The 27235-nt window shown below is 41.3% G+C and overlaps 1 protein-coding gene across 50 annotated transcripts in view; it reads right to left on the bottom strand.

The window, feature by feature from the left end:
- The window catches only part of Map4k4 (mitogen-activated protein kinase kinase kinase kinase 4), a 177071-nt gene extending 151956 nt beyond the window's left edge, over positions 1 to 25115 (bottom strand). For 6 of the 50 annotated variants that reach the window (XM_069988592.1, XM_069988595.1, XM_069988596.1 and 3 more), the window contains exons 1-2: positions 24774 to 25102; positions 24347 to 24412 (exon numbers count right to left, since the gene is read on the bottom strand). In XM_069988592.1, coding sequence (XP_069844693.1) covers positions 24347 to 24412; positions 24774 to 24830 — 123 coding nt within the window. In that variant the 5' untranslated portion in view covers positions 24831 to 25102. Of the gene's footprint in view, positions 1 to 24346; positions 24413 to 24773 lie in introns of all 50 variants that reach the window. The other 44 variants (XM_069988551.1, XM_069988564.1, XM_069988554.1 and 41 more) reach the window with 14 other exon arrangements.
- Positions 25116 to 27235: the final 2120 nt, after the last annotated feature.

Genomic DNA, 27235 nt, shown 5'->3' with positions numbered 1-27235 from the left:
AGGGCTTACCCAGCATGCATGAAGCCCTGGGCTCAATTCAACAGTACCACAAAAACAGAAAAAGCTGGAAGTGATGCTGTGGCTCAAGTGGTAGCGCACTAGCCTTGAGCAAAAGAAGCTCAGGGACAGTGCCCAGGCCCTGAGTTCAAGCCCAGGACTGGCAAAAAAAAAAAGTAGAAGATGAGGGGAAGACAAAGGCAGGGAAGAAGGGAGAGGAAATAAAGAGAAGGGAGGGGAGGACTGGGTTTGATTGACAGCTGCTAGGAAAAACATGCACGAGGCCAGAAGTCAACATGCTAGATTGGCAGAGTAGAAGGCCAGCACACCCCAGATCCTTGAGTCATCATGAAGCTAGATGTAACCATGTCTTCTGTTACTCATAGCCAAAATCATCCTGACCAAGACAACAGTGAATGTAAATTAAAGGAAATATAAAGTGAATCTTGGTAAGATGACTACAGTGATGGAAAATTATTTTGAGTCAGTCTGCTACTGTCTGAAATGGAATATATGTCTTCAAATATCTTAATAGGTTTTTAAAATTCAAATTTCACCCCTTTGGAAACAGAAAAGTAACTTGATTTAGATAATAGCAAGGGGAAGATAAGATAATAAATCCACTTGTAATTTTTTTAAAAAATCCAAATCACTTGAAGCAAAAATGTGAAAGTCTACTAGTCAATCTACCATAGAGTTGCAATTATCTTCAGTTAGTCACTGTGTTTTTATTGTTTATCTATATAAAATGGGGAACCAGGGGACAAATAATGGCACTCAGAAGTTCCTTCCAGAACTATCATTGTACAGTTTTAGCACTTCAACACAAAAAAATACCAGCTATACTTATTCCCTAAAACACATTTAAATACAACTGTGTCATACAGATTTCTGCCAGGATTGATTTCTAACTTACTTCTTTCTCAAATGCACTTGAATTCTTCAACCTCTTTCTAGCTTCCATGTATGGCTTGATAACTCCCTGGTTCTTATATCTTGCTTTGAATTTTCTATTCTAACACTGAAACTTTTTCCAGGCCTGTTTTCATAGGCACAAGAGAAAGCATATAATTAAGAATCAAAAAGCATGCCTAAGAATCTTTCCCAAGTTACCCACTTGGATTATATTTACATCTGCCCACTGTTCACTTCTCAGGACTCAAAACACAGGTAGAAAAAGTAACTACTATGGTGACCTACCTTGCCCAGAAACTAGGCCTTACCAAACACTTTACTCTCCCAAACACTTTTGCTTTGATATCAGGACATGCACTGCAAACCAAAAGGGAATATGAGAATCATCATCATCAGTTGATGATATCACCGAATGACCAAAATGGGCAACAAGGTGGTAGCACTTCTCTGAACTACTTTCTAACCCAGACAGTGAGGAAGTGTGCAAGAGCAAGAACTGAGGGTGTTCCCAAATCTTGGTAACCCTAATCCTACCAGTCCCTCAACTCCTCATCTGTGAGCTGAAAGGTTGGGCCCTGCTCTCTAATAAGGTGATTCACAGCAGGACTTGAATTCAAACCGAAAATTACATTCTACTAACAAAATCATCAATATGTACAAATATATAAGACCATTCATACTACACAGATAAGACATAAGCCTAGCCCAAATAAGCCACCCTAGTGGTGTTCTAATGAAACTGGCTTTTTCAATCTCTCCTGTGCTTGGTATGTTGTATTACCTCAACAAGATCAAGGCACGTATTAGAAATGCAGAGTCCCAGGCATCATCAGAGACCTGTGGAGTTAACATCATCTTTGCCTCTCAACCCTAACCTTACTCCCAATCTGCTCTCCTCCTCCCAACGTCATCCTGGACCCTATGCTCTCCTAGCTTTTCCCAGTCTACTAACATCTGGCCTATCAACTCAATCTGTCAATGCCCTGGGAAGTGTGGTGGCAAAACTCAGAAGTCAAGACTGAAATGTCTTGTATCTGTGATTTTAATATCTGCATGCACATGAGGGCATATAAAAGTTTTCATAACTCCAAAACTTCCACAAACCTGTGTTGCCACCAGTGTCAGCATTCTTCCTCTGTTCTCCTAAGTCTTTACCTCTCTTTTTCTGCTCATTTCACTCATCACAGTATCAAAGGCAGTCAGTCAGTCCTGACTGAACTTAACACATCTACAGTCTTTTCTCAAGTCATAAAATCATTAATTGGGACTACTGTACCACAACTCACAAACAAATGTCATATATACTATATAGCTGGTGTACAAGATACTCTCCAAAACCCCAATGACACTGAAAAATGACCAGCAATAAAGTAAGTGCCAACCTGTCTACTAATGAAGGAAGACTACGAATTTTAAAAGTAACTAATAAATTCAAACCAAGAGACTGTCTTTTCCCTGCACATAGGAAATTAAGAGATATTTTTAAACCTCAAATCTCATCAACTATTTTACTTCATCTTCTGACAAATAAGCGGCAGAAGTTCACCTGTAGCTGTATCTCATATCTCCTTTTCAATCAATACTTCTGAGAAGACAAACTTGATTTTCTCTCGTAGATACCAATGAAAGCCCACACACTGAAAGCTGAGTGCTCATGAGTTCCTCCTGCCCAACCCTACCTCTCATTTCCTGTTGAGCTAACAAAAGCTAAGTCTAGCACTACAAAGTTGAAAAGCATATGATAGCCTGGTATTATCACCCACTCTGAGTTAATGGATGAAAAGTCCTAGTCCTAAAACTAATACATGAAAATACTACAACTAATGGTGATCCAATGCTTTCATAAATATTCAATAAATGAATAGAAAACTGAGATATGGCAAGAAAAGATAAGGGTAAAAGGTTTGCCAGCCCGAGCCTTACAGCAGAGGATCTCCAGTTAACACAGCCAAGTGACTTTTGCTGCCTAAGGGACCTGAGGAGACCAGCAGAATCACGAGGCTAAGTAGGGCCAAACTGCAACTGCTGACCTAAAGAATAACAAGAGTGCAAAATGATGCTTTATTAAGCCTTGTACTGATTAATTAGTTGTGCTTGTGTTAAGTTTGAAGAGTGTTTCTTTACCCAACAAAGACTAACTAAAATAAGCAGTCACTACCATCAGACACATTGTTTGTCTTCTTAAACTCTAATTCTTTTTTCATTTCTGTAATCACCACCATCTAGAATACTGTCTAGTGTTTTGTGTCAAATGAATATGTTACATACCTGATTAGAAGGCCCTCTGTATTTTTTAATTTTTAAAAAGGAAAACCCCAACATTATCAGTTAATAAACCAGTACTCAATAAGAGCAATCAGTCCTTTTAGGTACTGGTGGGATAAAAACATTGTGTATTGTTATGGATTGAATTGAGTGCTCCTCAAAATATCTATGGGAAATCTTCAACTGTTCAGGCACTCAGAATGTGAACATATTTAAGAAACAGGGCTTTTAAAAATGCAACTTACTTAAAATGAGGGTCCTAATTCATTCCAACAGGTGTCCTTGTAAGAGGAGGAAAGTTGGACCCCAGGAACACCAGGGAGCTATGTGAGACACAAGGAGATGTCTAGCATTTTAAAACAAAACAAAAAGCCCCAACCCTGGACTTTTACCTCCGTAACTGTGAGGAAGTAAATTCCTGTTGTCTAAATCCTCAGGCTGTGGCAATTTGACAGAGGCCCAACAGAATGCAGCTGTAGAGTTCACATCCATTTGTTCTTACAGGTCTTCAGGCCTCATATTTTACATCCACGACAGTAAAACTTCATTGAAGAATTAACAGAAATGTTGAGTAGCAAATATATATTTTAAATTGATTTTCTACTAAGAGGCTATTGATTTTTGTCCCATTTCTGTGATCAGTGAGCTCGATTTTCAGAAAAATATCTGCATCCTTTGGGACAATTTTCAATCTGTTCTTTCACCAGAGGAAGCCCCCTCCTAGGCCTAAGAGTTTACCTGGAAATGATTATGAGAATGGTCAAATGAATTCCGCAAACAACTCAGAAAGGAAGTTTAACTGTCATTTTTATTCAGGGTTGATTGACAGCAATGCTGAACTTCTTAAGTTTCTTCAGCACTATGCATAAAGGGGGAGGCAGTTCCTATAAGATCACTGGAAAACATTTCTTATACTCTTTGTAAAAGGGAGAAAGTTGTCTTGATTTCTTAGAAAGAAAACTCTAAAAATATTCAGGTAATTGTTTTTAAGTATGAGTCTGTTGCAGAGATGGCACAATATTCACATCTCTGAATATTGTGCCATCTCTGCAAAATTCATTTCTCTATTCAGATTTCTTCACAAGTAGAGGAAATAAATTTCAGTAAAAATGTCCTGCTGTAATAATGCAGTCTGAACAGGTTGTTTGGGTAAAATCTGTGTTCTATATTCTCAGTTAGTTCCTCTTTTGCTAATATTTATAAACCAGCAGTTGAAGCTTTAAATAAATATTGTTTTGAGAAAAGAATAATAATAAAACTGAAAGGACTGCACTGTTGAACTATTTTTTTATTTCTTTGTCAGTTCTGGGGCTTGAACTCTGGGCCTGGGCGCTGTCCCTCAGCTCTTCAGCTCAAGCCAAGCACTCTACCACTTGAGCCACAGGGACACTTCCGGTTTTCTGGTGATTTATTGGAGATTAGAGTTACAAGGATTTTCCTGCTCTGCTGCAATCCTCAGATTTCAGCCTCCTGAGTAGCTAGGAATCATAGGTGAGCCACCAGCACCCTGCTAGCTGTTTTCCTTTTACTTGGCATTACTGAGGATTGAATCAGACAATTGCGTGGTCCCTTGAGTCCTGTCCCATCCACACTATTCAGCCCGTAAGATACCACTGCTGGTTGTAGAAGTAATGCTCTGAATTGGATGTGATGTCCATCTGTATTCTGAGTAAGATTCCAAGTAAAGATATGAAGCAGCCAGGCACTGATGGCTCACGCCTGTAATCCTAGCTACTCAGGAGGCTGAGATCTGAGGATCATGGTTCACCCCAGGCAGGAAAGTCCGTGAGATTCTTATCTCCAATAAACCACCAGAAAACCAAAAGTGGTGCTGTGGCTGAAGTGGTAGAGTGCTAGCCTTGAGCTGAAGAGCTGAGGGACAGCCCCCAGGCCCAGAGTTCAAGCCCCAGGACTGACCAAAAAAAAAAAATATATATGAAGCAACTTATTTTTTGTAAGGCCAGATGAGTTTCACAATTATAATTGAAATGGAAAGCTTCTTGGAAATATTATTTTCTGTAGGGTCAGAAAATAGAAGATTTATTACTGCTAAACTGGACCCTTGTACTAGAAAACCACTTTTTTTTTTTCTCTTAGATGAAACATCTTAAGAAAACTAAAGATATCGATTAAGAGAAATTTTTTACTTGATTAAGTTCTTAAAATTCAAGGCAAACTATTTCCTAGTGGCAAAAGGCCCAAGTTTTTAATTTTCCTTAAATCTCACTATACTTTCATAATAATGACATGTATGTTATTTAAGTATATGATTTGTAGATATTCAGATTTTCTTTTACATTGAAATCTTCATATGAACTCAAAATAATGTAGGTAGAGTTATTTTGAGTATAAATATCTTGGCTAGGTTTCCTTTCTTTGAATCTTTCTCCTTTTTCTTCTTCTGTACTATATGATCCTTAGTTTATCGTATTACTAAGATTTTAAAAGCATCAGTGGCATTACTTTCAGGGGAAAGAGGATCTGACAATGTCTCTAGATACATCCTTACATGTAACATGGAGTCAGTCTACTATATGCATGACTTGTACACATATAAACAGACATCAGTCTGCAACCAGTACATTTTAATTGTGAGAGAAGTGCTAGTTCATAAGGCTTTTGGAAACTTAAAAAAAAAATTTCCATGAAAATATGGCCAGATATTAGGAAATAGATGAGCAAAATCAACAGGTTCTTTGGGGAACAAAGTTGAAAGACTCACACTTTCCCAATTTGACAACTTTTAGAAAGATTCAATAAAACAAGACAATGTGATGCTGGCATAAGATAGACATAGTTATCTATGGAATAAAGTTGAAGACCCAGAAAGTTTTTAAAGAGGCACACTCACATTGAAGGAAAACTGATTTTTAACATTACCAAAACAATTCAATAGGAAAATAATAATCTTTTTAGAAATAGTGTTGGGATAAACTTCACACCATATACAAATTACTTAAAACTGAAGCTAGGTGTGATGAGCATGTCTGCAATCCTATAGTGAGATTCTGCCTCAAAAAAAAAAAAGGGGGGGAGGAGGAGGAAGAAACTGGGGCCAGATACAGTGTTGTACATGTGTAATCACAGCTCCTCAGGATGTGGAGAAGGGGAGGAAAGTGAGCAAAAGCTAACAAGACCTCATCTCAACCAGTAAGTCAGATGTATTGCTACTTCCCTATAATCCTACACACTCTGGAGGTCATAAGTGGGAGGACATTAGTTTGAGGCTGCCAAGGCAAAAATCCAAGATCTTACCTGAAAAATAATTGAAACAAAAAAGAGCTGGGGACATAGCTTAAGTGGCAGAGTACCTGCCTAACAACAGCAAACATGAGTTCAAACTCCACTACCAGCAAAAAATAAAATAAACAACAAAAGTCAAATGAATTTATAAGAAAACACAGAGTAGATCATCTTCATAATCTTCTACTAGCAAATGGCTTCTTAAATAGGTATGACTCAAAAGTAAAAGCACAACAGAAAAAGGTCAAATGGATTTCAGCAAAACTAAACTTTTGTGCTTGAAAGTATACCATCAAGAAGATAAAAAGACAACTAAGAGAATGGGAAAGGGAAGCTACAAGTCACCCACCTGGTAAGAGATCTGTATCTTAGACAGAGATAACTATAAAATTCAGAAACCAAAATATCACCCAACTTGAAAAAAAATTATACAAATTCAAGTGGCCAATAAGAAAATTAAGATATGCTGGGCATTCTTAATCACCAGAGAAATGCAAATCAAAAGCTACTAAAATGAGGTAACACTTCATATCCACTAATAAGGCTCTAAGGAAAATGATAAATTATTACAAGTATTGCAAGGATGTGAAGAAAGTGGGAATTTCCTATCTTGCTAATGGAAATGTGAAAACAGTTTCTCCACAGGTTACTCAAGACTTACCACACCACAACCCACCAAGTACACTCCTAGATATTTCCAACACAATCCACACAAAACTTACACATAAATGTCCATAGTACTTTATTCCCAATAGCCCAAAAGTAGAAACAACCCACATATCCATTAAGCAATTAATATAAAGTGGTGAAGAAACCAGACACAAGTCATATTATTCTTATAATAAATATATAATAGGTAAAGCTGCACAACAGAAGGTCCAAGAATGGTAGCCTGGGGCTGAGGTGGGAAAGGGGGAGAAGCAGTCATAGGAGGATCTGGACCTGGGTGTACTCTACTCAACTGTCAACTTACCACAAACTACTGAATTGTATGTCTCAAATGGGTGTAGAGTATAGCATGTGAGGTACATCACAATAAAACTTTTCTGGGTTTTGTTTGTTTTGTGAGTACTGGGGTCTGATTAAACTGAGGACCTTGTACTTGCTAGGCAGATGCTTTACCACTTGAGGCATACCTCCAGCCCTTAATTTCTGTTTTCAATAGTTCTATAAAAGCTAAGTTCATTCTCCTACATTCTAATATCAGAAAAGGAAAGGAGCTTCTTTCACAGCTTGTTAAATTATTAATATCACAAAATTAGTGAATAAACTGGCAGACTGAAATAGCTGAACTTATACTGCTGGCCAAAATAAAGTTTATAGGAACTGGATTTACCTTTCCACTTGAAACAAAAAAACTACAAAAATTAAATTTGTAAAAGAACAATTAGTATTAAAATTTTAAATTTAGGGCTGGAAAGGTGGCTCACTGATAGAGTGCTTGCCTTGCAAGCATGAGGCCCTTGGTTCAATTCTTCAGCACCACATAAAGCAGAAAAAGCCAAAAGTGGCGCGGGCTCAAGTGGTAGAGCACTAGCCTTGAGTTGAAGAGCTAGGGAAAGCCCCCAGGCCCAGAGTTCAGCCCACACAACCAAGCAGCGCGCGCGACACACACACACAACACACACACACACACACACACAGAGAGAGAGAGAGAGAGAGAGAGAGAGAGAGAGAGAGAGAGAGAGTACAGAATAAATGGTACATCAGAAACTATGAAACATTTCCAAGCAGCTTAATACATCTGTAAATGGGAGTCCCCAAACCTGGGAAGGGAAAGGGAGGTAAGCCCCCAGGCCCAGAGTTCAGCCCACACAACCAACCAACACACACACACACACACACACACACACCCAGAGTTCAGCCCACACAACCAACACACACACACACACACACACACACACACAACCAACCAACACACACACACACACCCAGAGTTCAGCCCACACAACCAACACACACACACACACACACACACACACACACACACACACACACACACGAAGTACAGAATAAATGGTACATCAGAAACTATGAAACATTTCCAAGCAGCCTAATACATCTGTAATGGGAGTCCCAAAACCTGGGAAGGGAAAGGGAGGTGGGAAAAAAAGTTTTGATTTAAGTGAAGCCACAGATGCAAGGAACTTAAAAGCCATGAGCAATAAAAAAAAAAAAATATATATATATATATATATACATATCAGAAAAAAGTATGAGACTTCAAAACAATGGGAAAGTTTAAAAGCATCCAGAAAAGAATGATATGTACGTATAAAAGAACAATATAAGGATTAACAGACTTCTCAGAAACACTGTAAATGAATAGACAATGTCATAACTAAAACAATGAGGAGAAAAGTCAATTTAGAATAAAATATCTTTCAAACGTGAAACTGGAAAAAGAAATGTTTTCAGACATACAAAAGCTGAGAGAATTCATCTCTAGCAGGCTGTACTATAAAAATGCTAAAGAGAAATTCTTTAAGGAGGCTGAGATCTGAGGATCATCAACACCAGCCAAGGCAGAAAAGCCCCAGTGAGACTCTTATCTTCAATTAACCACTCAAAAACTGAAGTGTTGCTGTGGCTCAAGCTGTAGAGCCCTAGCCTTGAACACAAAGAGGCTCAGAGACAGTGCCCAGACCTTGAATTCAAGCCCCACAACCAACGAAAAAGAAAGAAGAAAAAGGAAAATGATACCGAAAAGAAATATAGATCTACATAAGAAATGGCAAGAATCAGAAATGGTAATCACATTGGTGTGTTAGTTTTTATTTACTATTTAAATCTTTTTTAAAAATACTTGACTGCTGACACAAATGTTTTGCAATTTGGAATGTATATAGAAGTAAAAAGTATGCCTAAGGTCAAAGAAGTAAAAATGTTAAGATAGTACTGTAAATATTTTATAAATGAAATGTATACTCTGAAGGTAGGCTGTAAGTTAAACATGTGCACTACCAACCATAAGGCAATCCAGAAAATAACTGAGAAATTTACAGCTTATAAGCTAACAAAAGATGTAAAACGAAATCACTGAAAAACACTCAACCACAAAGAAAACAGGAGACAAAAGATAAGCTTATCAAGGAGAGCAGATCCTCACAGGTATGGGGGGAGGGGAGGAAGAGGCAGGGAATGTAGAAAAGGGGAAAAAATAGCATTATATAAATTAAAATTACATAAGCTTTTAAATTCCTATGTAAAGTGGCACTGTGGCTCAAGTGGTAGAGCACTCGCCTTGAGCTGAAGAGCGCAGGGACAGCGCCCAAGCAGAGTTCAAGTCCCACGACTGACCCAAAAAAAAAAAAAAAAGAGTCTTAAATTCCTATGTAAAATTTAACATCTAATCACTTTTTCCATGTAACAATAAGAACAAAAGAAAATTCCCACTTCAAAGGCTAGTAACTAAGAAGTCCTGTTTTTCAGTAAGATAGAAAAATGTAGAAATATTTCACTCTAAATCAATTTTATTTATTTTTCAAGAAAGCTACAAAAAATATTTTACTTGGTAGGCTCATAAGAAAATTATCTTTTATCCATATTATCACATGTAACAAGAGACTGCATATACAAGTATCTTCTAAGACAATGTCTCCATTTGCTTCAGCACACTCTATGATATTCCTACAACTGGCAAAATCACCAAGGAGGCCTTTTTCACAGGCACATCTATCATTAAAAGACCCCCAACTGTACCTGGCAGCTAAGAAAGAAGCACAAAATTTCATCCTATAAGCATACCCTTCCTAAAGCTGAAGTACAGATACTTTGTTTAAAAAAAAGTACTTAGTAGTATCTATTTAGTAGTATCTACACAATAGTCCCATTTTCCAGAGAACAAATCAGTCCGTGCTGTGTGTGTATTTGAATGTGTGTGTGTGTGTATAGCAGGTATGGTCTACTTTGGGTCATCCATTCACCCAGTATCTTAAAACACAACCACCCAAAGCAAATTCTTAGCCCTAATGAAAGCTCCATCCCTACCCTACCTGATATGGAGATGTTCCAGTGCTAAAGGGATACACAGATAATTGTGAACTGAAGGAGGCAAATTCTAAACAGCTGTGAACACCAAACAACAGCAGATATTGGAGGAAAAGCTTCCTAAGACACAGCTGGCTCAAGGAAAACTGAGTGTAGTCAGTTAACAAAATCAGTAGAACACACCCCTCCTATTATCTTTATTCAATTCCTCCTACCTTGAGGAGAAACTTACCATAGTAAGTTACAGTCTGAATGGTTTGTTTTAAATTCAAAGAAACTGAAAGTTTCTGAGCTGAAGAGCTGAGGGACAGCGCCCAGGCCCAGAGTTCACGCCCCACGACCGGACCCCCTCCCAAAAAAAAAAGTAAATTCAAAGAAACTTTATTTCTCCTCACTTATCCAGACTCCTTTTCTTCTCCATTTGCAATATTCTCCTTTAAGACTGTATATTCATTTTCTGCCTTACATGTTGAGCTGTATGCTACACAAGAACAAAAGCTGACTAGCTGACTGCCTTTCTTGTTCACTGTCACCAGTGGGTAAGCCTCACATGGTGCCTGGCACACATTATACATCAAGTACTTCAGTAATAAGTGAATGAGAGAAATCTTGCCTACCAAAACACATTCAAAATACCTGTGGACAGTGAAATCAAAAAACAGATAGTAAACCTGTAAATTACTAGCAAGAGCAGAATATCTCCAAGTCTTTTTGAAACTCAGGAGGGAACAATATGGGAACCAAGAGCTGTGGGGCTCTACCAGGCCAAATTCCAAATTCCAAAGGCCCTAGAATTTGAGTCATGCGTGAACAAGTGATGAACACACCCATAAGACTTTTGCTTTGCATCACTTCATGCACAGCCCCCAACCTCATGCAATCCTGTGTCTAACTTGGAATTCCCAATAAAATATATGTCCCTTGATGTACAACCTTAACTTAGATAATACTCCATCTTTAGCCTGAGATCTCAAAAAAGAATAGGTATAAAATGACACAACAATTACACAAAGCCTCAGAAAAATTGAAAAGAGGAAGGAATCTGCTAGTGAATAATATTCTTTCCATAGCATGTGAGAATGCTCTCAAATGCAAAAATTTTATAATGTGCATAATTATTAAATTTAGTGAGGTTAATTGAATATATTAGGTTCCTAATCAAAGTTATCTTTGAAAAAAAAAAACTTTGTCAGACATCTCTTGTAATTCTAACACTTGGAAGACAGAGGTGTAAGAATCTGAGTTCAAGGAGAGACTCAACTGGCCATCAGTTATTAAACAAATGAATACTGAATCCCCCTAAAAAAAGTAGTGAAAAGGAAAAACTGGCAAGAGCTAGCCCAGTTCATGCCACTGATCTCAATAATCTATTTTATACTAATAAAGAAACTGAGGGCCATCCAGGCATAATGATATTTTCTTTTCTTTTTTCTTTTTTTTTTTTTAGTTGTTGGTCGTGGGGCCTGAAATCTGGGCCTGGGCACTGTCCCTGAATTCTTCAGCTCAAGGTTACCACTTGAGCCACAGCACCACTTCCGGCTTTTTTTTTCTGCTTATGTGGTGCTAGGGAATTGAACCCAGGGCCTCATCAATGCAAGGCAAGCACTCTATCACTGAGCCACCATCCCAGCACAATGATGCATATTTTGTAATCCAAGATACTCAGCAAGTGAATGGCAATTCCATGCCAACCAGAGAGGAGATGTTAGTAAGAGCCCGACACAACCAATAGGCCAAGCATATGTCTATGATCCCAGCTTTTCCAGATGCAGAGATAGATTATGGTGCAAATCTGGCTGAAGGCAAAATTGCAAGATCCTCCCCACTCCAAAAAACAAAAATAGGGCTAAGGGGTATGGCCTAAGTGGTAAAGCACCTGAGAAGCAAGCATAAGACCTAAGGTTAAATCCCACTAACACCATAAAGGGAAGAAGAAAAAAAGGGGGAGAGGGAGGGAAAGAGGGAGGAAGGGAACTATTTTCATATTCAAAGAAATAACTTAAGCTCACAAAGGGGACCAGCAGTGAGAGTAGGGGAGAGTGAAGCCTTTGGAGAAGCAAAACTCTGAAACTGGTTTTCCACATTCAGAATTCAGAAGGCCATCAGAATCTAGTTAGACTGATGAGAACTGGGAAGACCAAGGAAAATTCCTGCTCCGTTATCCCTTCACCAATAGCCCAGTATAGTTCTCTCAGGCAGCTCTTCTAGACAAGACTATGATGATAGGCAAAAACACCTTCTGAATGCAATGCTCAAAACAACCAAAAATTGAAACAACTTTAATGTCTATAAACTGGAGAACTTTCAGACAAGTGCATGGTATATCTATACACTAGAATACTAATCCATAATCCATAATTGAAAGAAACAAATCACTATACTTCTAGAAGTATGAATCACAAAAAAACATGTCAAGTGAAAGCATACAGAACAGGCCACATATTGCATGATCTCATTTAAATGTTTAAAAAAGCAAATTTGCAGAAAACAGAACTATTAGTAATTGCCTGGCACTCTGAGTTAGAACAGAGATTTAATTGTAAATGAGTATAAGGATCTTATTAAGATGATCAAAGTGTTCTGAAACTTCTTGATGATGGTTGTCCTGATCAGTAAATTTACTAAGAAACACTGAAAGAAAAGCTTAAACTAGATGGATTTCATAGTATATTAAAAATGCTTCAATAAGGCTGGGAAGGTGGCTCAGTGGTAGAGTGTTTGCCTCACATGCATGAGGCTCTGGGTTCAATTCCTCAGCACCACATAAACAGAAAAAGCCAGAAGTGGCGCTGTGGCTGAAGTGATAAAGTGCTACCCTTGAGCTGAAGAGCTGAGGGATAGCACCCAGGCCCAGAATTCAATCCCCACAACAAAAAGAAAAGAAAGGAAAAGAAAAGAAAAGAAAAGAAAAGAAAAGGAAAAGAAAAGAAAAGAAAAGAAAAGAAGAAAGAAAGAAAGAAAGAAAGAAAGAAAGAAAGAAAGAAAGAAAGAAAGAAAGAAAGAAAGAAAGAGCTTCAATAAAGCTTCTTTAAAAAAAAAAAAAGGTGGGGGCTGGTAAGGTGGCTCTGTGGTAGAGCGCTTGCCTTGCATGCATGAGGCCCTGGGTTCAATTCCTCAGCACCACATAAGCAAAAGAAAAAAGCCGGAAGTGGCACTGTGGCTCAAGTGGTAGAGCACTAGCCTTGAGCTGAAGAGCTGAGGGACAGTGCCCAGGCCCAGAGTTCAGGCCCAGGCCCAGAGTTCAGGCCCCACGACCAGACCCAAGAAATAAATAAATAAATAAAGGTGGGAAGGAAGAAAACTGGGAAAAGATAAGAAAAGGAAGGAAAACCATGGTTCCAGGTCAGAATAAAGAGAAAAATTTAAGAGTCTCTATCTCCAAAGAAAAAAGATGGAGTTGCTGTCACAAACCTCTCATTCCAGCTATAACTCAAATCCTCAAATAGTGGACCAAGGTCCAAGTAGGCCCCTGAGCAGGAAATAAGACCATATTCTCAAAAACATCCAGCACAGCTGGGCATCAGTGGCTCATATCTATAATCCTAGCTATTCCAGAGGTTGAGACTTAGAAGATGTAGGCTTAAAGCAAACCTGGTAAAATTTGTAAGACTCCATTTCCAATTAACCAGCAAAATGCTGGACTAGAAGCATGGTTAAAATGGTAGAGTGCCAATTGTGATCAAGAAACCTTGCAGCAGCAAGAGATCCTGAGTTCAAGCTCTGAACTGGCACAATAGAGGGGGGAGAGGAGAAAAGGGGGAGGAAGGAAAAAGAGAAGGGAAGAGGAAGGGAGAGGGAGGAGAGGGGGAGGGAGAGGGAGAGAAAGAGAATGAAACAAATCAGTACAATAGAGCAAGAGGTATGGCACAGAGTTAGTAGCCCAACAAATGCAAGGTCCTGAATTCAAGCCCAATATCACCAATAACAACAACAAAATAGAAAGCCAACTTGGCAAACAACTCCTTTATTAACACAGGATTAACACCAGGTTGAAAACAGAAATTTCTGATGATCACACAGGAACCTAAAACTTCCACATCCTACATAAACCAAGTGTTCTTTCTTATAAAACTATTGAAGGATTTGTTTTAGGAAAATAAGATAGGAAACAAAAAAGAAGACTGTGGTACCAGACAGACAGAAGTTCTGTGAAAACAGCTATAAGCTAAAACAGGACTAGAGGCAGTCTTTCCTGCTTAGCTTCAAGCTGGGTGGAAAAGTATGAATCAATAGGTTACCCGAAATAAATGATCTGGTGTTTTAAGCATTAAATAATGTTATTGATGGAAAGAGGAAGAACAGACAAATACAGTCGTAATATTCAATGTATATATGGGAATACAGAACCAGGTAACTTGAAGAAATGAGGGGGGTTAATAGACAAGGGAAAATGATGAGAGGGATAATACCAATCAAGATGCACTGTATACATAAAACTGACATGGGACATGGTAAATTGAAACCCTTTATATAATTAATAGGCTTCATGTCTGTTTTTGTTTTAAAGAAAAAACTCATTGATAAAGCCTAACTTTGCTAGGATTTCATAGTATATTAAAAGTGCTTCAATAAGGCTGGGAAGGTGGCTCAGTGGTAGAGTGTTTGCCTCACATGCATGAGGCTCTGGGTTCGATTCCTCAGTACCACATAAACAGAAAAGGCCACAAGTGACGCTGTGGCTCAAGTGGTAAAGTGCTAGCCTTGAGCTGAAGAGCTAAGGGATAGCACCCAGGCCCAGAATTCAATCCACAGGACAAAAAAAAAAAAAAAAGCTTCAATAAAGCTTCTTTTTAAAAAAAAAAGGTGGGGGCTGGTAAGGTGGCTCTGATGCCCAGCTGTACTGGTTGTTTTTGAGAACAGGGTCTTATTTCCTGCTCAGGGGCCTACTTGGACCTTGGTCCACTATTTGAGGATTTGAGTTATAGCTGGAATGAGAGGTCTGTGTCAGCAACTCCATGTTTTTTCTTGGAGATGGAGACTTAAATTTTTCTCTTTATTCTGACCTGGAACCATGGTTTTCCTTCCTTATCTTTTCCCACTTTTCTTCCTTCCCACATTTATTTATTTATTTATTTATTTATTTACTTATTGTCTTTTAAGGTATCTGAGAGATTTACAAAGTCACGATAATATAAACAATTATACTTTAACTCAAAATTACAACATTCATTTAAGGGAGGTGGCAAGTATAAGATTTGTGGTAGTTTAAGGCAAATAGTTTAGCAATAGTAACTACTATTACAGAAAGTCAATAAATGTATAAAACTAAGGAAAGAATAAATACATACACACACACACACACACACACACACACACACACACACACACACATTTTGGGGGGGGGTAGGTCATATGGCTTGAACTTTGGGTCTGAGCACTGTCCCTCAGCTCTTCAGCTCAAGGCTGAGCACTCTACCACGTGAGCCACAGCACCACTTCCGGCTTCTTCTGTTTATGTGGTACTGAGGAATAGAACCCAGGGCTTCATGCATGCGAGGCAAGCATTCTAGTGCTAAGTCACATTCCTAGCCCAAGAGCCAATAAATATTAATTCAAAAATAAAAGTACCAGAGGCTTATACCTATAATCCTAGCTATTGGGGAGATTCAGATCTGAAGATCAGGGTTCAAAGCCAGCTCAAGCAGACAAATCCAAGAGACTAGTATTATCTCCAGTTTAATCATCAAAAAGCCAAAGGAGCCTGGGACCGGTGGCTCAAGCCTGACATACTATCTACTCAGGAGGCTGAGATCTGAAGACTGCAGTTCAAAGCCAGCCTAGGCAGGAAAGTCCATGAGACTTTTATCTCCAAATAAAACCACCAGAAAACCAAAAGCGGTGTTGTGGCTCAAGTGGCAGAGTGCTAGCTTTGAGCTAAAGAGCTGAGGGACAGTGCCCAGGCCCAGACTTCAAGCCCCACAACCACCAACAACAACAAAAAGCCAAAGAAGGGCTGTGGCTCAAACGGTTCAATGCCAGCTTTCAATAGAAAAAGCTAAAGGCCAACACCCACAACCTGAATTCAATCCCCACTAACTACTGGCAGAAAAAAAGAAAAAAAAAAAGAAATACAGCAGTAAGTATCAAATGAAGTAGCTGGAAGCATGGAAAATTGACAAGTCTAGGGGAATAAGCTAGTACTCAGGTTTTGAAATAAGCATTTTAATGTTGATTCTTAAGAAATTTTTTAAGGTCCTGCTTATCAAATAATTAAAATAGGAAAAATATGATGTACTAGTATTTTTCAATTATTTAAAAGCTAACCCCCTTTGTATAAGTACTTAATTTAAAAAATTATTTTTTAATTAATAGGTTAACTTGCCCATAATTAGCCATATTTGAGACAGTTAATAATGCCTAGAGGTCAAAGACACTTGGCAATGAAGCACAAAGATTCAAGTACAAGTGCCCTTACTCCTTACTTCTCAGTGGCAGGATGATCAACTTGTAGGCACAGAGAGAATGAGTCCCCAGTTATCCAGTTTCCAAAGTACTGACTAATCCCAGCTTATTAACAACCCTGCAACAATCAGTCTTGCTAGCTCAATGCCCTTCAAAATACAGTCTACCAATTAGGTTGATACGTTTTTTGATAGCAACAGGTAAAGGTTTTGTCCTTTGATTTTTTTTTTTTTTTTTTTTTTTTTTTGGGTCCGGTAATGGGGCCTGAACTCTGGGCCTGGGCGCTGTCCCTCAGCTCTTCAGCTCAAGGCTAGTGCTCTACCACTTGAGCCACAGTGCCACTTCCGGCTTTTTTCTTTTTGCTTAAATGGTGCTGGGAATCGAACCCAGGGCCTCAGGCATGCAAGGCAAGCGCTCTACCACTGAGCCAACTTCCCAGCCCCTGTCCTTTGATTTTAAAAATAAAAAACAAGCGGATATTTTGTATGTCTTCTTTTCCATTTGAACTTTCTAGTCATTTATTTTTTACTGTGTTTTACTATACAGAGAAGCCCTGCTGAAGTTGCCCCACTTTTTTTGGGGGGGGGGCAGTCGTGGGGCTTGAACCCAGGGTTTGGGCACTGTCCCTGAGCTTCTCATACTAAAGGCCAGTACTCTACCACTTGAGCCACAGAGCCACTTCCAGCTTTCTGTTTATGTGGTATTGAGGAATTGAACACACACAGGGCTTCATGCATGCCAGGCAAGCACTCTACGGCTAAGCCACATTCCCAGCCCAGTTGCCCCACTTTAAAGGGTACAAGGCTGCCAGGTATAATAGTGTACACCTGGGCAACAGAAGGAAAATCCTGGAAAAACGAAAACACTGATACTAGGGAAAGAAAACATGGGCAAATCCCAGCACAATGGTTCAAGACCACAATCCTAGCTACTTGGGGTTGTAATTTGAGACCAACTTAGGCAAAAAAGAAGCTTGTTAGACTCCACCTTAACCAATATCTGGGTGCAATGGTGTACACCTATTAGCCCAGCTATCCTATCCCAGCTACCTAGAAAATTCAATTACTAAAAGCAGTGGCACAGGCTGTCTCCCCAAAACCACCAAGAACCACAAGAAGGAGAATGGTAGCCCACATCCACCTGGGCATAAAGCAAGGAGACATCACCTTGAAAATAACCAATGCAAAAAAGGAGCTGGAGGCTTGGCTCCAGGGTAAGTGGTAGAGTGCCTGCCTAGTAAGTATGAGCCCTGAGTTCAATCCCTAGTACTGACCCCACCTCCCAAGAAACACAGGCTGTAATATACTTGATATTTCAAGAATAGGCAATCTCTTGGCTACGTACTGATGCCAGGTAGGCAAACAATTACTAATAAAAGCAAAGAAACAAAATTAAAGACTCTGTATGATATTCTTATGTCAACGCATCTATAAGTTAAAAGTACCTGATTTACAATATTTATTCCTCAGATGATTATTTTTTACCTTACCTGGCATACCTGTTCAGTGATGCATTATTTCAAAATATGTCTTTTTCTAGGCTGGGAAGGTGGCTCAGTGGTAGAGCGCTTGCCTTGCATGCATGAGGCCCTGGGTTCGATTCCTCAGTACCACATAAGCCAAAAGAAAAAAGTGGCACTGTGGCTCAAGTGGTAGAGCACTAGCTTTGAGCTGAAGAGCTGAAAGACAGCGCCCAGGCCCAGAGTTCAGGCCCCACGACCGGACCCAAAAAAAAAATACGTATATATATATATATATATATATATATATATATATATATATATATATATATATATATATACGTATATATATATATATATATATATATATATATATATATATACGTATATATATATATGTATGTATTTTTTTTTGCCAGGAGTGATGAAACATGCCTATAATCTCAGCACTCAGTAGGCTGAGGCAGAGTAGTATTGAATTATTGAGACTAGGCTGAGCTATTTGGTGGGTTCAAGGCCAGCCTTCTTGAACCATGCAACAGGATCTCTGCTCTTCCAGGCTCAATATAGGAACATAAATACCACACCAGAAGTTCTGGGTATTATTTTTGGATCATGTTAATATGCAGAAATACACATATATCCAATATTAATTTTAAAACACAAGTTTTCAGTTATGCTAATAAATGCATATTTGCTACAAAATCTCAAGCAGTAAAGAACTGAAAACCTCAGATGACTGGATTCCTGTAAAGCTTTCTTTTGAAAGGCTGAGCTACAACCAATACTTGTTCAACTGGCTGGCTTCCTCCCACCTTCCCCTATCTCCCAATCCTTCCAGCATGAAGGAAATCTGTGTCTCAAAACAAGTTTGAACATGTCACAGCCACAGATCAGCTGACATAACCCTCCGAATGGAAACCACTAGTCGTGCCAAACTCACATTGTCCAATTAGATGCCTCCAACTAAAAACAAGAGATGCTACACTCAAAAGATAACATTTAGCAAATCCCTCACAAAGGTTTATGTGCCTGCCCCAAATGCTACACTAATGATTTTTAATAGCTATCCTATTTATATGACATCACTGAGTAACCAGAAGTAAATTCGGCACTTTCACCCTGCTCCTCCTGAAGGAACCATTTAAATGAACATATCAAAGCCTGCAGAGCTAAGTGAGTTTGGCAAGTTAAATATAAAAAAGGAGGAATTCCCAGGCATCTGCCCCAAACTCATCTCCTCTCTGCAACTACCACCAACTACTCCTTCTCTTTCTGAATCAATGCCTTAGGCCAACCATCTTCCCTGCTCCTTCCCATTTGGTCAAGTCTCTTATTCTTAGGGATCCTCATGCCCAAACAACCTTTCTGCAGTTTCTCAATGTTAAAAGACTGATGTCCCTCCTCCCCTCAATTTCAGCCCAATAATGTCTCCCTGAGATACACACTAACCCCTAGAACTCCTATCATTCCACAGGTCACTATTGGTTAACCTCTTTCTTAAATAAATGAGGGAACTCGATTATTAGCACAGTGCCTAAAGGGGAGAATGTCAGCTCTCAGTAAGAGTCCTATAGGACTCTTCTGTTCCACCTCCATTGTTTACCTGATACCTCTCCTCCAAGGACAAATTCAGACAGGGTGAAATGAGCTCTGTCCTTCATTGAGGCTATGGTTCCTATGGTTCCTTCTTTGAGTAAGCCCTGATTCCATACATTTCATCTGTTGGATTCTAAACTCCTTGGCAATTGCTGATTCCCATGTAACCTAGTACTATCCTATCTAGCGTCACTTCTTCCTCAGCCTGGTATGCTCACAAAATACAAAATAACAATCACCCAAGAAAAATACAAATGACAAAATAGTCAAAAGAACAACAAAATCAAAAAGCATATGGAATCAAAGGTATTTCTGATTGTAATTTTCAAAATTATCACTGTCACTTTTGACAAAGATAACTGAAATTCATACTTGTTCAACCTGGGGAATCAGTAAGTGCATCTACATACCACTGTACTACAGATACCTCTTCTACAAATACATAGTATTATCTATAGTATTTTGCATATAATCTTATAAAGAACAGATCTTCACCAAAAAAAAAAAAGGGGGAGGTTGGGAGGCAGGTGCTGTGATAACTGAGGACCTGTCACATGCTAGACAAGCACACTGCCACTAAGCTACATCCCAAGTCCCACACACACACACAAAAAAAGGTCTTTTAATAAAGCTTTAGGGCTGGGAAGGTGGCTCAGTGATAGAGCACTTGCCTTGCATGCTTGAGGCCCTGGGTTCGATTCCTCAGCACCACATAAGCAAAAAGAAAAAAAGCCAGAAGTGGCGCTGTGGCTCAAGTGGTAGAGCGCTAGCCTTGAGCTGAAGAGCTGAGGGACAGTGCCCAGGCCCAGAGTTCAGGCCTCACGACCGGACCAAAATAAATAAATAATAAAGCTTTAGTCTATGAGTACCCTTCTCCACAAAACTTCAAAAGCATAAGATTATTTTTAAAAATCCTCTAGATATAATATGCTGTTTTTCTGTGGTTTGAACCCATGATGTGCAAGTACTCTACCATTGAGCCATACTTCCAGCCCTTTTTTGTACTGATTGAGAAAGGGTCTGGCTTTCTGAAGAGGTGTATACCTGGGCTGTGATCCTATTTCTCACTTTCCACTGTAACTGGGATGAAAAGTACACTATCACACTCCAGCTTCTTCCACTGACAAGAAATCTCATGGTCTTTTTTGCTAGTGCCACAGCATCTAGCTACTGGTTGAAATGTGACCTTGCAAACTTCTCTGCTCAGGATGGCCAATCAAGATCCTCCAGATCTCTAGAATTATACAAGCCTGAATCAGAAACACACATTTCAAATCCTTTTTTATAAATTATATATTGTTCATCTATACTGAACTATTTACCATTCTTGTCAGATACTTAAAAATTGGAAGCTATCCTAGCCATTTTCATAGAAAACGCTACAAACTCTTCTTTACTCCCACTCACTTTACCTCAACACAGTTCCTTCAAACTAGGCAACAACTGTCATTAAAACCTACATACACATACACAAATACATAATACCAAGTTAGAACTGCAGGTTGTTCAGATTACGAATATCTTACCTAAAAATGCTTTTCTCAAAAAGATTCTTTATAAGGCTGGGAATGTGGCTTTGTGGTAGAGTAATTGCCTAGCATGCATGAAGCCCTGGGTTCAATTCCTCAGTACCACATAAACAGAAAAAGCTGGAGGTGGCACTGTGGCTCAAGTGGTAGAGTGCTAGCTTTGAACAAAAGAAGCTCAGGGACAGCACCCAGGCCCTGAGTTCAAGCCCTAGGACTGGCAAAAAAAAAAAAAAAAGTTTCTTTATAAATAGTGAATTGCAGTAATCTAATACCAAAACCACCAACTGCAAATCAGCCAATAAAAATGTTAAGCCTGTATACAAAATGGTGTTTCTACTCCAGGAGATTGAAGTTCCTGGCACCAGTTCATAAACATGAAATAACTGCCAATAACATATACTGAGAAAATCAGGAAAACTTTAGCACTGGTGTCTATCTTTAAGTGTGATAATGACATCATGATTACATTTATTTAAAAAAAAAAGACAGAAGCTGGGTACTGATGGCTCATGCCTATAATCCTAGCTACTCTGGAGGCTGAGATCTGAGGATCTCAATTCAAACTCTGCCCAGGCAGGAAAGTCCATGAGACTCTGAGACTCAATTAACCACTAACAAAAAGCCATAAGTGGAGCTATGGTTCAAGGGACCAAACGTTAGCCTTAAGTGAAAAAAAGCTCTGATCAGCACACACAAACTGAGTTCAAGCCCCTGACAGGCAAAAAAAAAATAAAAAAAATTTAAAAAGCACAGAAATGTTTATGTTTAAAATTATATCTGAAGTTTACCTTAAGATAAAGGAGAAGTAGAAATATAAATGAGACAAGATTAGTCATGGGGGGGAAAACAGACCTATCAATTCTCTTTGTATATGTTTGAAAACTTCTGTAAAGATTGTATGTCTATCTAGATATACATATTTATGTACCTACATATACACACAGTTGCTTGTGAGCAAAATCTTTATTCTGGGTTTTACATAACTTTTAAACAGATTTCTCAATGCTTAAATTTACAAAGTTTCCCTAAACTGCACAGACGAGTCATAAGAGAGCTGTGTCACTGCCCAAATCCCAAAAATGTCATAAATGAGCTCAGCAAAACTACTTCAAAAGCTTGGAGGTGTGAGAGATGGCACCAAAAAGGAAATGAGATGGGGAAACAATAATAACCCTGCCCAAACTGTTCCCACAAACAGTACTCACCTCTTAAAACCAACTGGGCTTTCAACTATCACCTTCTAGCTCACTTCACTACCCTTAACATCCACAATGACCCAAGAAAACACAAACAATCCAACTACTGTGTAACCAGGTCAAAAACAAGCTTTGGCTAACTCACTTGGAAGAGTATACTCACCACTTAAATTTGGCCAGAAAAACTGGGTTAAAAAAAACCAGCGTGTTGCTTAAACAAACACTAGGGCTGTAAGCCAGTTACCAGCCACTAAGTGAATTGCAACACAATCTCTTTCCCAAAATTTTCCAAAGCCTTCCAAATTCAGTTAAGCCTAGCAGACTAAGTTAACAGGACTCCCCCTCAAATCCAAAATTCTGGCCCAGGTCCCAAAAGTTAACAAACAAAACACATGCTAATTCACTTGGGATCACCTAAGAATATTGACTCCAGTTCAGACCACAAGCCAGTCAGTACACTGCCCCAGCCAGTGGAAGCTGAGGCTAGGGAGATGCATTCAAATGAGATAGAGACCTTATTCAGAAAGCAGAAAAAGAACAATGGGACCCACACTTAATTTGGCCTAAGAAAACATGCACAGTCAGATTCGAACACCCCCCCATTTTTAAATGAAAACAATGACAATTCTTCATAATGAACCACAAAGCCTTGCTTTTATAGGAAGATTTTTTTTTTTAATTCTAGCCCAACCTCGTACCCACTCTTACCAGCTAGTTTAGCTAAGTTTCAGAAAACATGTAGTAATAATAAAGCAAACAAACCCAGGCCGGGAGAATTTACCATTCTGTTTTGAATTCTCAAGGCCTCAGCCTCCATTACCTATCTACATACAGCTCTTTCTCATCTCCAGACTGTGTATTCAGTGAACAAAAAATGAACACTACACTGCTAGTTACATCAGGTGTCAGCAACTCCACAGAGTCACGGATACGGTCCTTCCTGTCTTCTGCAGGGTGGAGGTTGGGGGGAGGGGTTCAAATGTAAAGAAAAAGACTTGGGTGGGTGTGAAACCAGGGCATCTTCTCTACTCCTCTCTTTCCCTCATCCCTGTTTCAATTACACAGCTGTCAAACAGGTTATTCCTGGAATTCAGATTTTATAATCCCCACACTGTAATTCTTCTTGCTGTTGTTGCCCAAACACACACTCCTCCCTGCTTGCCCAAAATCTTATACCCATCCGGACAGAGGAGGATAGCCAGGATTATAAAAAGCAGTCCCAGGTAACACCAAACTCCCCACCTTGAGCACCTGGCAAGCGCTCAGCCCAAGAAACACGATGACAATGTTGAAGAAAGCCAAGGCAGTGGTTGAAGATAATCATAGGCCAGGCCTACCCATACTGAATTTTAACTCACACACCAACCAAGGCAGCCAGAAAAGGGAGGCTGGGGGGGGGGGGGGGGAGGAGGAAGCAAAAGAAAGAAAGAAAGAAAAAGAAATCTCAGGTTGTCTTGGTAGCTAAAAAAAAAATCTTTTTTCCCTGGTTCTGCAGAAAAGTGCATGCCTAACTGTGTAGCTTATTTCCTTATCTCAAAGCCAGGAAATGAGGTCTTTTAAGGCCAGGGTGAATGGAAACTCGCTGTTCAAAAGAAACAAGGCAAAACCCCCCTCCCAACTTTTGGCCAGGCGGCGTGGCCTTGTCACCCTCTCCCTCCCTTCTTCCCCCCCCCACCCCCTCCCCGCCCCAACCAGAAGTTTCAACACGCCACGGGGAAACAAAGAAGGCGCCCCCCCCACCCCAAACCGACCTTATAGACTTGTCCATAGGTGCCATTTCCAACCACTTCTACCAGCTCGAAAATCCCAGCAGGGTCCTGGAAGGGGAAGCAGGGGAAGGGTTATACCCATTGCCAAGAGGCCCCCCCGACAAGGAATGCCCAAAGCGGGGCAGCAGTCCGAAAGAAAGGGACAGTGACACAAAGGGGGTGATGTGGTCCCTCCGGGTCCCTCCAACCCCAGCGGGCCCCCACCCAGGACCCGGGCGCCCCGGGCGAGAACGCGGGGATGGGGGGGGTGTCCTCACACTTGCCGACAGCGGCAGACAAAGGGGCGACCGCGCCCGCCCGCGCGGGACTCAGCCCACGGCGGCCGCCCCATCGCCCGGGCGGCCAGGGCGCGGCCCCGCTGCCCGCTCTCCGCTGCCCGCTCCCCGCCCGCGGGGGCCCCGCCACTCACCCGCAGGGAGGAGAGGTCGATGTCCACCAGACTTTTTGCAGGGGAGTCGTTCGCCATTTTCCCTTTTGGCTACCCGCCACCCCCCCTTCAAACAAATTAATCACAATAAATACGTCTATACTACTGCTCTGGGTTTCCAGCCGCTGAGGCGCGCAGGCCGCCCACGGTGCTCCCGAGGGCCGGGCCCGGGACTCTTCCCGTCAGGCGGCGGCGGGCTGGGCCGCGCTCCTGGGGCCGCTCGCTCGCGGCTCTCGGCCGCCCGAGCCGCGCGGACGGCGGGTGGGCGGGAGGAGCGTGCGCGGGCGGCGGCGGCGGCGGCGGCGGCGCTCACACCATGGCGCGGCCCCGGCCGTCAGGCCTCTGGGCGTCGCCCCGCCGCCTCAGGCCCCGGCGCCCGCGCCCCGCGCCGCGCGCGCCTCGAGGACGGGCCCGGAGACACCGAGAGTTACAGCGAGTGAGCGCGAGGCAGCAAGACAAAGATAACCCGGGAGGCGGAGGCGAAGGCGGAGGCAGGCGGGCGTTCGGGCGGGCGGGCGGGGAGAAAGGGAGGGAGGGTGGGAGGGGGCGGCGGCGGCGGCGGCGGGAGGAGGAGAAACGGGACACCAAAAATATATTCTGAGTAGAGAGCCGGGGGTGGGGGGGGGAGGTGGAAAAGACAGCTCCCCCTTTCCTTCCAGAGCAGGAAAAACGGGTGGAAACGCACTCACACCCCGACGCCCCGATGCGTGAATATTCATCAGGGGTGGGGCCCGAACAATGGCGGGGCGGCGGGCCGCGGCCGGCACTCGAGACCGGCGCCCCGAGCGGGGCCTGCTGCGCGACCCCGCCCCGCCGCCCCGCCCTTGGCCCTTGGCGCGGATGCGCCCCTCCCCCGCGTGGGGCGCCCCGCCCTCGGGGGGTAGGTCCCCCTCCCCCGAGGTGCCGGGACGGGGGATACGCCCCTGCCTGGCTCTGACAATGAATGGGAAGACATCGACCTGGACCCCGAAGCCCTAGGGCGCCGGCACCCTCGGGTCGCTCCGGGAGAACGGGGTGTCAGTCCTATCCGGCTCCAAAGGGGACTTAAGCGGGGCGCATCCGAGTGGGACAGGGGCTCCCTCCGTCCTAGGCCACTCCTCCCCCTCCCCCCACTCAGAGGAGATTCTCTTAAGACCCTTGCTTCCGGTTTGCCTACACTGTTTTCCTTTCCTTCTCTCTCTCTCTTTCAGGCTAAGTTTGTGTGACAAGGTTGTGGTGTTGGGATTTGCTGAGCATCACTTTGCTCCCCCGGTTCCTGGAAGTTCGTCGGTTCCTGACGGGGCTCCTGGAAGTGCCTGACAGTACTCAGAGAGAGTCTCTGACCAGCCTAGTGCTTTGTACCTGCCTAGGACCACAGATGAACAGATGAACTCCTAACTGTAACCTCCGAAGGGAACTGGTGGGTAGGTTAAGGTAATCTGATCCTGTTTCAACAACAGTCATCTGTATTATATTCCTGACCGGGCCAGAAACGTTCAGTGGCTCCCTATTACCTTACAGGTAATAAGTGTTCTCAAAGATGAGTACCTCAGATTGGCCAGGAGGGACTGTAAAAGCACTGATTGTGGGGCTTACCTCCGGAGTTTTAGATTTAGGAGGTGTAGAATGGGCCTGAGAATGTGTTTTCTTTGGCAAATTCTCACGTGAAGCAAGGATTGCTGTCACAAGGACCCCACCATAATGAAAATAGAAGACCCCCCCCTCTCATAACTGGGTTTCAGCATTGACACATCACTAGTCATTGTACCTACTGTTCATATACATGTTTTGTTCTTGGTGCTTTACCTACAGTATCCAATTTACTGCCCGAGGGTAAGGAAACCAAAGTACTGAAAGATAAGGAATGAACCCATTCCTTTATAACCTATCCAGAAAGGAAACGGGAATTTTCTCCAAGTAAACCTACTCCCAGAGTTCAAGTCTGTCCTTCAGCCAGGTTTTCAAGTTTTCTGACATGAGACAGTCAGATATATATTCAGAGTCCCAATACTCATCTCTGAAGTTTTTCTGTAAATTGAGTACTATTTGTAATTTTTTAATCCATCAACAGCTATGTTACCTTTCTACTAAAAGCATTCTCATAGTGTACTAAATAACACATAATCCACCTCAGCAACAAGGCTCAAGCTTTTAAATGGATGGTCTAATTATTCCATATAGTAACTTCAAATAGTACTCATTTTTCCTCCTTCACACATTAGGAAATGAAATCTGAAAGTAACTTGTGTATACAACTGGCCCTGATACAGAAATAACAGGGCCATCCAAGACAGTACCTTCAACAGGTTCAGTTCTAACCCCATGACACAGAGGCCCACAGCCTATCCAAGATCTCCAACAGGTCAAACTCAACTCAGAACCATCTCTTCATACTATAGGCTTTCTCTAAATCTCCTTCCCTGGTAGGTTACTATTCCTTGTTTCACCACTAGGACAATTATTTT

The sequence above is a fragment of the Dipodomys merriami genome, unplaced genomic scaffold, assembly GCF_024711535.1.
Source record: "Dipodomys merriami isolate MVZ:Mamm:240054 unplaced genomic scaffold, mDipMer1.0.p SCAF_36, whole genome shotgun sequence".
Lineage (NCBI taxonomy): Eukaryota > Metazoa > Chordata > Mammalia > Rodentia > Heteromyidae > Dipodomys > Dipodomys merriami.
This window is presented reverse-complemented; position numbering and strand designations above follow the sequence as displayed.